Source organism: Podarcis filfolensis, assembly GCF_964270895.1.
Source record: "Podarcis filfolensis genome assembly, chromosome: 9".
Taxonomy (NCBI): domain Eukaryota; kingdom Metazoa; phylum Chordata; class Lepidosauria; order Squamata; family Lacertidae; genus Podarcis; species Podarcis filfolensis.
Genome location: NC_139610.1, coordinates 18,496,659 through 18,507,796, shown reverse-complemented (window position 1 = coordinate 18,507,796; position 11,138 = coordinate 18,496,659). Strand labels below are relative to the sequence as shown.

At 39.6% G+C, this 11,138-nt stretch overlaps 1 protein-coding gene across 1 annotated transcript in view; it reads left to right on the top strand.

The window, feature by feature from the left end:
• Positions 1-9,789, top strand: part of LOC310770230 (OCIA domain-containing protein 1-like) — an 11,834-nt gene extending 2,045 nt beyond the window's left edge. Inside the window, exons 2-7 of the mRNA XM_083630764.1 lie at positions 1,146-1,198; positions 2,251-2,299; positions 5,689-5,815; positions 6,740-6,948; positions 8,203-8,355; positions 9,623-9,789. Coding sequence (XP_083486890.1) covers positions 1,146-1,198; positions 2,251-2,299; positions 5,689-5,815; positions 6,740-6,948; positions 8,203-8,355; positions 9,623-9,660 — 629 coding nt within the window. The 3' untranslated portion in view covers positions 9,661-9,789. The remainder of the gene's footprint in view (positions 1-1,145; positions 1,199-2,250; positions 2,300-5,688; positions 5,816-6,739; positions 6,949-8,202; positions 8,356-9,622) is intronic.
• The last annotated feature ends 1,349 nt before the right edge of the window (positions 9,790-11,138 follow it).

Sequence of the window (11,138 nt, the reverse complement as noted above, 5' to 3'; positions counted from 1 at the left end):
GCTCCAAAGAACGTTTGCAAACCGGAATGTTTGCATGTTTCGCATGTCCGGGTTTGCGGTGTTCGAGAGCCAAAATGTTCGACTTGCAAGGCATTCGGGATCCAAGATACGACTGTACTTGTATCCCAAGTTTTTAAAAAGAAGTTGAATACAAAATAGGGTTACTCAGTTTATCCTTAAAATAACTCTTAAGAGAGAAAGAGAGAGTGACTAACCTAAAGTCATCTAGTATGCTTCCTGGCTGGGGAGGAATTTGAACTCTGGTTTCTTACGTCCAGTATTCTGTCCATTACTGAGTATGCTGGGATAGTGCCACTGTAGCAATGTTGCTCCCCAGTTGCTTTGCTGTCTCTAGCAACTGTGACTTGCCATTGCAGTTGTGCTGGCGTTCATACTGGTGGATAGGGTACTAATTCCTGCAACCCCAAACCAGGATAATATTCAGTTTACATTTTTCAATAAATCTTCGATGCTGTGAAAGCTAATAAAAAAACCAAAATACTGAGATCTAGATGCGATAGTTCTTTGGCAGGAAGGAATCATTTTACATTTATCTCTTGCAGCTCTTCTTAACTGAAAGCAAACAAATCGGAGGGTTTCTAAAGTATGCCTTAGGCTGTATGCTGCTTATATTTATTCTAAAAAGTATGATGCCAGCATATTTGAGGGGTTCCATGTTTCCTAATACAGCCGTACCTTGGTTCTTGATCTGAATCCATTCCGGAAGTCTGTTCGACATTCAAAAACCAAGGCATGGCTTCCGATTGGCTGCAAGAGTTTCCTGCACTCAATTGGAAGCTGCAGTAGCTTCTGAAAAATGTTTGCACACCAGAACACTCAGTTCCAGGTTTGCAGCATTCGGGGCCAAAACGTTCGAGTCACAAGGTACGACTGTAAACATGTTTGTTCTGAGCTGCACTTTCTCTTAAAATGAAACAAAACCCAAAGCTTTTTTTTTCTGGCAGTGTGTACTTTAGAAAGGATTCTGTGCTGTACAAATCATAAGCATGTCTGCTGAGAAGGAAGTCCTACTGCACTCAAAGGGAATTTCTCCCTAATTTGCTTACAATTTGTTTTTGATCTGGAAAATATATTCAATTCTATTCTCCATATAAATACATATTTTCTCCTATTCCTACTCACAGCGCTGCCTTTTTCTGCTGTTGGCATGCTTGTCACCCAAATACTAATTAAAAAAAGGTAAGTTTCAAGCAACTTTGACTGAATATGGATGTCTGCTATTTGGAAATATTTTTCATATATAATATATATGAATTAATTATAGAAAAAGATTAGTCATATGTTTCGGGGGGGGGGAAGTTATTGAATGTAGCCTACCGTACAAAGGAAAGAGTTGCATCCATTACTTGACCCACTTTGGCCCCTGACTGCGCCCACCCTTGGCCTGTGGTCCCCAAATGGTTTCCCATGACAGAATGTGGCTCCCAAGCTGAAAAAGTATTATCTAACCTTGGATTAACAACATGTGCTTATGGAGCCAGTGTTTGAAAACACAGATCATACATTGACAACTGCAAAATAATAGACTTGTAAGGGGAAACTTGAGCTACTCAGTTTTCTTCAGAAATAGTCAACAGAGATAGTTCCAAAGAAAGACTTGGGCATTTATGGAAGACTATAATTTATACCATGGTTCAGGATTTTATAGTTTTTAAAGAAGGAAATGCTTAAAAAAAAGAGAGATCTGTTACTTTATGCTTTGATTTAGTATGTAGAATATTTCAAGTCACCTGCAACATGTAGCTCATTTGGGCTATGATATACCTGAATACTATTAAAAACTGTTGTCCTGATTCAATATTGCACATTCCTTTGTATGCACAGATCTTCTGCTTTTGTGGAAATGAATGGAGCCATCTACATATCTAGCTCCTTCCTTATGTTAAAAGCTGGCGAAGAATGGAATTGTGTGTGTGAGTGAGTGTATACACATACACAAGCGCACACACACTCTTTCACTCTCTCTCCATGTTATTTAACTGGAGTCTCCCAACTTCTTTAATCAAAGCATTTAAATGTAATATTAGAAACTATTTTCAAACTGACGCACAACAGCTTTCTAGTGGTCTTCACTGTTCCTTTCAGGTCACAGGTATAGTTGGAAAAAAACCTAAACCAATCACTGAAACCCCAAGTGCCTTGAGTCGATTCATGGTTACGCATTTATCAGGTCAGGTTTCAGTTCATATTTTTGTATGATTACTGCTCCTTACATTTTTTTTATTTGTAGGAATTCTTACAACACATTCAAAGTTTGGCTCTCTACCAAAAGTTTTATGTAAGTATTAACCCTTCACTACTTTGTAGCTGTAGTTAAAGGCTCACATTTGGAAAAACAGACAGGACTGCTGCATATTTAATAGTTTTATGGACGAGAGAATTTTAGCAGGGATACCAGTCATGACTGAAATTCCCTTTTCTGCACAACCATTAAAGATGCACGAGTCCTGTTTTCCTTTTACCTGACCATCCTGCTCACAACTGAGATTTCCGTCCGCCACCATATTTCATGAAAAAGGCTCTGTGCCTTTCAGAGCTGTGCGATGGACATGGTGAGAGGAAGTGTTGGGCATCTTGAAATGATGCTTTGAGTCCTGGCAAAGCAAGGTTTCCTTGCCCCAAAAAAGTTCTTTAGAGAGCCACTAAGTGAAGGTCTCTAAATCTATTGTCGTTAATGTGTAACAACTGTGCACATATTGCAGGAAATATTTATTTTGCGGGAATTGAAGCTTTCACTGGAGACGAAAGTAGAGACAAGTAGCATGTGGTTTTGGAAAGTACAGTGGTACCTCGGGTTACATACGCTTCAGGTTACATACGCTTCAGGTTACAGACTCCGCTAACCCAGAAATAGTACCTCGGGTTAAGAACTTTGCTTCAGGATGAGAACAGAAATCGTGCTCTGGCGGCGCGGCAGCAGTGGGAGGCCCCATTAGCTAAAGTGGTGCTTCAGGTTAAGTACAGTTTCAGGTTAAGAACGGACCTCCTGAACAAATTTAAGTTCTTAACCCGAGGTACCACTGTAAAGGAAAGCACACCTCTTGCAAAGATACAGATCCAAACAAACAAATTACCGTATTTTTCGCTCGATAACACGCACCTGACCATAACACGCACATCGTTTTTAGAGGAGGAAAACAAGGGAAAAAACATTCTGAATGAAACAGTGGATGTATCATTTTTGTGCTTCATGCTGTGGCCACAGACATGTGATCTGATGGTGAATTTGGGGTGACCCAATGCAAAAAATCCTGAGAATCCCTGTGGATCCATGCTTTGTAACCACGTTTTTGCACCATTGCAGCCCCAGGCAACAGTGGGTGTGTGATTTTGGGGGGGGCAGGCTGTAGCCATGGACATGCTATGTGCTCTGATGGTGAATTTGGGGTGACCGAATGCAAAGATCCTGAGGATCCATGTTTTGTAACCACGTTTTTGCACCATTGCAGCCCCAGGCAACAGTGGGTGCGTGATTTGGGGGGGGGCAGGCTGTAGCCATGGACATGCTATGTGATCTGATGGTGAATTTGGGGTGACCCAATGCAAAGATCCTGAGGATCCATGTGGATCCATGCTTTTTAACCACATTTTAAGTGGGGAAGGAAGGAAAAATACAGAATGGACAAGGAGCACGAGAGGGGTGTGCAGAGAAGCAGCTGGCTAAGAATGCAGGAGAGGGGTATAACGGGAGGGAGGAAAGGAAGGCAAAAGTTTTCCCTCACCTACCCACCCAAGCCAGCTAGCGCTCTCTCTCTCTCTCTCTCTCTCTCTCTCTCTCTCTCTCTCTCTCTCTCTCCTCCTCCTGCATGTTTTCAGCAGCACCGGAGCACAGAGACGACACTCTGCTTTCCCCTCTGCTTGCCTGGAGGGGAGGGGCTTTCCCTGCTCTTTGTTCCGTTTGAGCAAACACAGCAAGGAAACAGAGGAGGGTGGGCAGTAAGACCCTGAGGCAGAATGCAGGAAAGCAGCCACTTCCTCTTTTCAGGTTTCCCTTCTCCGAGACGCGCGATTTGATTTTTGCCTGATTTTTTTTGCCATTTGGCTCCAGGGACCACACATTCGCTCAATAACACGCACAGACATTTCCCCTTCCTTTTTAGGAGAAAAAATCTGCGGGTTATAGAGGGAAAAATACGGTAGTGATGGAGTTGGAGCAGGTTTTGCTTCAAAGGAAACCTATGGCACATTCTTATCCATCTCTACTCAGAAGTAACCCTCACTGAGTTTTGTGGTCACCAAATTCAGTGGCAGGAACTACCGTATTTTTTGCTCTATAAGACTCACTTTTTCCCTCCTAAAAAGTAAGGGGAAATGTGTGTGCGTCTTATGGAGCGAATGCAGGCTGCGCTATCACTGCGCAGCGATCCCTCTTGCTGTTCTGGCTTCTGAGATTCAGAATATTTTTTTTCTTGTTTTCCTCCTCCAAAAACTAGGTGCATCTTGTGGTCTGGTGTGTCTTATAGAGCGAAAAATATGGTATTTATAGGTTTACAGCCCTGGTTTTATAATAGCTCCTCAGAAGTAATTGTCACCCTGCTGCAGGGTGGATTTGATGTAAATCATTTTTTTTACAAAAAGACTCATTCTTGCTCATATAATCTTAATATTTACAACCAGATGAAGGTTTCATTTTTGGAATAATAAATTTTCAGAGTAGTTTTTAGACTTATATCAAATACTACTGATTTGGTTATACTATTAGAAATACATAGACAGATAATTATGAAATTATTGTGAGCTTTACTAAGTTAACTGTTTATATTTGGACAACTTTTCTACAGTACTTTATTGGAAAGAGAAAAATAACCATTCCCTTAATAACAATTTAAACAATTTTTTTAACTAAAACAATAACATTATAGCATATATTTCCTTATTTCCTGGTGAATAGCCTTTGGACTATAATGTAACTTAAATAGAAAACTAACTTTAGAAAGATTTTTCCTCCAAAAGCATTTTATTTTAAAAATCCAATTTAAATAAAAAAATCCAGTTTAAATCAAAAAATCTGATTATTATTATTATTTAAATTAAATAATAGATTTTTATCCACCCTGCCCTGTTGGCCAGCAGTTGAAAAATACTAAGTATTTGCTAATACGAAATTGACAGCTTTCCCCGTTCTTTTTAAATCGACAACTCCTCATTTTTCTCAGTTTCTGCCTGATGTACCGTATTTTTTGCTCTATAAGACTCACTCCCCCCCCCTAAAAAGTAAGGAGAAATGTGTGTGCGTCTTATGGAGTGAATGCAAGCTGCGCAGCTATCCCAGAAGCCAGAACAGCAAGAGGGATCGCTGCTTTCGCTGCGCAGCGATCCCTCTTGCTGTTCTGGCTTCTGGTATTCAGAATATTTTTTTTTCTTGTTTTCCTCCTCCAAAAACTAAGTGTGTCTTATGGTCTGGTGCGTCTTATGGAGCAAAAAAATACTGTATTTGGTTATTACTTTCTTATCCTGACCACTTTTTAAGGCCTTTGTCTTGTTGCCATGGAAACACAGGAGATAAAAACTGTAGACTTAAGAACTTTCTTTTTTTAGTGCTAAGCTGAAGCTTTGTTTGGCTTTTGTATGTTTTTATATATTTTATATTTAAATATACCTGTATTTTTCTTAAAGTGGCAGAGCATCAGATGTCTTAAATCAGTCTCTGGTTTTCTTTATAATAAGTTGCTGGCTTTTGTGGCTACATTGGTGGAAAGTTTTCTTATATGAAAGCATGCCAAGAGAAGCTTAAAAGGCTAGAGAATTCACCACTGGGAGAAGCTCTGAGGAAAAATAAACCTATTCAACCTGAGTAAGTAATTTTTATTTGCTCAAAATTCTGAATTTCTGGAAAGTAAGTTCACTTTAAATATTAAAACCTGAAGCACTCATGAGCACTGGTGTTGCTTTCCCCCCTCCAGCAACACACAGAGAAAAGGAAAGTAGAACTTGTTTGAGCACGAACCAGCCAAAGTTAAGCACTTCAGAGGTCTAATGATTTTAAAGGGGAGTTGTGTTAAGGAAGTCCCGCAAGACTATTTTTCAAAACGACACCTTGCCTGTCAATTAGGTGATGTCAGTTGATGTGTGGAGGTTCAATCCTGCTTGGTTACTATCTCCTCCCACCCTTGCGCGATCTCACCTGATTGACAAATGTGTGGTCATGTTCACCTGTCAGTGTTGGCCTGCAGAGGTTGGAAGAGATGAAGATATAGCCTATACTGTGTGAAAACGATTCTCCGTCCCTGTGTTAAACCAAATGAATCCTGTGTATCACATTAATTTAAAATCATCTACTTAATGGCTGTTAAAAGTCAAAGAGCAGAAAAGAAAAGGAGAAGAGCAGAGAACCTTGGGTTAAGGCAGGAAATTAATGTGGGATTTTAAATATTTTTCCAAAGAAGAATTCGTCTTTGTAATAAATGTAGCAGAATCTACAGAACGATAATTTTTATTTTTGAGTCCCAATGTTAAATAAAGATTTCCACCTGCTATAACAATGACGTGAACCCCTCTGCTCCCCTAATTCTAGGCTCTTATCCTGTTTCCCTTCCCTTCTTCCTTTGCTATAACTGGTTGTTTATCCTAATAATAGTTTGCCCCAACTATAATAGATTTTTTATTATTCTGGATAGGGTGAGAGGAACCCACGATATAGGTGTGTGTGTGTGTGTGTGTGTAATTGAAAAAAGAACTAAAGTGCAGTTATTTTGAAAAGCTGTCTTTGTCTCTCCAGGTATTACTCTAAAAAAACAGAAGCTTCAGATGTGCCTTTACCTTTTGAAAGTACTCCAACAGCAGCAGCAGCACCACAAGCACATACTTCCAAATACCATGTTGATAATTACGGAGCGACAGACTTTCCCTCTAGTGATGATCCAGTCCCATTTAGTTCTACCATGAATGAATCTTCTCCTTCTGGAATAACAGATGGTTTCCCTCAAGGTAGTGTTTGTCTTGAGCTCTATTAATACAGTGAGCTGTACTCTAATTAAAAAAATGGAATGGATTCGGTGTTTTTCAGACTTATAGATGTGAACATTCCAGTTCTTTTTAAAGGCTGGAGCCTCATGTTACACTGGCAATCGTGTTTCCTGAAAACATGCCTGCCATTGAGAATACTGGTCATTGGGGGGGGGGGGGGGAGAGAAGATTTCATAGAATTGTAGAGTTGGAAGGGTCCCTGAGGATCTGGTAGCCTCTGCAATGCAGGAATCAAACTTTACCCATTTAAATTTTGAGAATAGATTAAGACTGTTTTGGCCCCAAGATCTCTAATTTGTCCCTTTAGCAGATAAAACTGCAGAAGTGATGAAGTGCTCTGAAGGGAAAACTTCAGAGGGAACGAGCTACTAGATGCATTAGTTTTTTGCTCCTGTACCCAGGTCTGACAACTTGATTTGCTACAGGCCTCCACCAGAGTTTCCTCTGGCTTCACCATTTTAAATTTCCCTCCCCTCTCTGTGCAACAGCTGCTTTACAAACCAGGAGAGCACCTTTTGTAGATAACCTGTTGCCAGGCAGAGTTGGAAAAAGGGTGCTCTTTGGAAAAATGTGTCAGCATGAGCTGCTTGGCCTTGTGAGCGCTTTCAGTTTCAATCCATGCTTTTAACACACAGCTCTGTAGCTTTTGGGTGGGGCAGGCACACATACAGTTTTTTGGTATAGATTATATACAGTGGTCCCTTGGGTTACATACGCTTCAGGTTACAGACGCCGCTAACCCAGAAATAGTACCTCGGGTTAAGAACTTTGTTTCAGGATGGGAACAGAAATTGTGCTCTGGTGGCGCGGTGGCAGCAGGAGGCCCCATTAGCTAAAGCGGTGCTTCAGGTTAAGAACGGACCTCCAGAACGAATTAAGTACTTAACCTGAGGTACCACTGTATTTGCATGTAATGCTAAACCATAGTTGATGTAAGTTCAAGCTTATAAACCGACAATAACAAAAAAGAGCACAGCAATAGGCACTTCATCTAATTCATGGCTCATCTAACACAGTGCTTTGAGGATGACTTTTGACAATCTGAATGTGCACAAAACATAATGGTATGTAAAGTGCATCTAAAACTCTAAAACTGACTATTCCATAGTTAAATGTCAGGAGGACTGCTTCAAACAAAAGCATTCCCTTAAAATAGACATTTCCATCTACATGTATTGTTTGTTATCCATTGATTTCCCCTCTTTTCCCTTTAAGAACCTGCTTTGTTTCTGGAAGAACGTCCAAAAAGAAAAGGAATCACGTATGATGAATTAAGGAGTCGCAATAGAGAGATGTATGAGGCAGGAATAACACAGAAGTCAGAATTTCCATCAAAGTCTTCACAGGAAAAACCAATAAAGAGAGATGGTAAATTGTTAAATAACTTAAGTATTTGATGTTTAATCTTGCCTTTCCATTAGGGACTCCCAATATTCTAAGGAGTAGTAAACAAGAAGCAATGTTCTTTTATTTTCATGTCCATCATTTTTCTTTGATGGGTGGGTCAGTTTTCAAGCAAGTTGACAAGTTTTTGCCCATGTATTTTTATTTGAAATCTCTGTAGCATATAATTGCTGCAACTCTCCAGTTTGTTTGTTGAATCAGTAGCCAAGGAAAATTTCATTTCTTCTGTTAGGAGAAAACTAGTTGAACATCAGCCTAGGGAACCTTTCTGTTGAAAGGAGTGAGCCTACAGGCCTCTTTCTGATCTGCGGGCCCTTAAGAAGCCAGAATAACATCTAGACCAGATGTTTGAACATAGCCAGGTTTTTTGGAAAGGCTTCTCAGGATTTTTTTTAAAAAAACTAACTTAAGCATGCAGAGTATAACTCTGAAGGATATGCCATTGTTTTTTCTTTTTACTATTCTACTGGAAGGAAACTGCCCTTGGCACCAACCTCCAGACTGTGTTTTTTTGGATAAAAAACAATACTGTACAGGGAAAGCTATGAAATGGAAGTGAAATTACCTTTCCTTTAGGAGAAAATGCATTATGCAAGAACAAGAGTTTATTCTCCCTTTAGTGTACTTTGCTAGGTCAGTTTTTGAACATCCAGGCATTGTATTTTCATGCAGGAAAATAATATGAAACAATGCGTAAATTCAAAAGAAGTCACAATTGTTAATGTTATGGAAGGTGGAATTTTTAGTCTGATATGGTGGAAGGAAGTTGACTAGTGAATTGACTGGGATTGATAAAACACTACCCCTTTCTCAGCTGCATTAGCTTATGTGGTCACCTTGGCAGTGACAGTAGTCTTCTGTGTTGGCTTAGCTCAACCATGTAAATAAATGTTCTGACAGAAGTACATCTGCATCCTGCGATATACAGATAGCTACAGTACCATAATGGTGACATAGATGTTTTGTACTGACCATGCTGCCTTTAAAAATCTGAGAAAACCATAGTTAAAGTAACTGTCCAGAATTGCTACTTGCACATTTCATCTCACAATGGTGGCAGTGGAAATTTGCACTGTTTTGATCATCTTCAGTTGGCTTGAGCCAATTGTCAGGTCACATGATCTGGTGTCACATGGTTCTGTAGTGTTCTAAACATTTTTTAGTGCAGTAGACCTTGCTTCTCCTAATCTTCATTACAATGTTTCTCTTCTCCTGGCCTCTTCTTTTATAGTTAAAGTCAATAAATATGGAGATGCTTGGGAAGACTGAAAATCTTTACACCTTCTGAAGACATTTCTTCAATCAAAAATTTCAGCTTCATCAGTGTTGGTCCAATACCTGAATGTTTTTCTGTATTCTGAAATGCACTTGCTTTACAATAAAAATACTTGGGTCTTCCTTTTTGTTTTGGCAAACTATCAGACTGGATTGTTGGTCTAAACGTGTTTTGACCAAATAGTAACAAAAAGGAAGAAAGGAGGCGACTAACTGGAATTCACAGAAGCAATTATCTTGTGCCTATAGTCTACTTGGATTGTACTGCTGCTGAAATGGAATAGAGAACCAAAATAATTTAAGTCTATCCCTCCTCACTGTAAAAGGGAATTCACTGTAGCGTTAACTTTTATTTCTTCCTTGCATGTTTCTAATTTACCTATTCAGGTGGTGAAACTAGAGCTGCAATCCAATTCCAGAAATGTTGATGGAGCATAAATTTAAGTCTGTCATTAAACTTTGTGCATGTGTACAAGTTACGTGCTCCTAAAGCCAGAAATCAAGCAGCCTTCACCAAACTTGTGTCCTCCAGATGTTTTGACTACAGCTCTGGTCATGATAGCTAGGACTGATGGCGTTGTTGTTGTCTAAAACATCTGGAGCATCAGTTTGGAGGCGGCTGTCTTAGAAAAAGCATTACTCCTGTATGTGATAGGCTTTATAAGCAGGGTTTATTAAACCCTTACATTTAAATACTGCAGTCCTGGTAAAAGCCACCAGCAAGTCTAGCATAAATATATTCATTTCCATTATATTCTATATCGGATTCAAACACAATATCCGTACAGGAGAGGAAGACTTTATTGTAAGCTAAATCATGTACCTAAAGCTAAATGAATCAAAATTTACGTTTGAGAATACCAGGTCCAGAAATTAAGTAAAAGAGATTTTGAAATGTATTGATGTTACATATTTATTTATTTTAAATACTTCTAGGCTGCCTTGCTGTCTCTTAGAACATGTTTTCAAGGCTGTAGTGATTTACAAAGGCAATGTGGAATGATGATGATGATGATTATATACCATGATCCCCCTTTTATCAGAGGCAATAAAAAAGGTAAAGGTAAAGGACCCCTGATAGTTAAGTCCAGTTGCAGACGACTCTGGGGTTGCGGCGTTCATCATGCTTTACAGACCAAGGAAGCCGGCGTTTGTCTGCAGACAGTTTTTCCGGGTCATGTGGCCACCATGACTAAGCCGCTTCTGGTGCAACGGAACACCCAAACCAGAGCAGCACACGGAAACGCCGTTTACCTTCCCGCCGGAGCCGAACCTATTTATCTACTTGCACTTTTTGGCATGCTTTCAGACTGCTGGGTTGGCAGGAACTATCAGAGGTAATATCTTCTCCTAAATCAGTGCATAGTTTACTAATAATATAATTTTCTAGTTTTCTCCACTATGAACAACTGTCAACTGAGCATATCTACACTGGATATGCAAAAGCAATCTCTTCATTTGCAGTCTTGCCC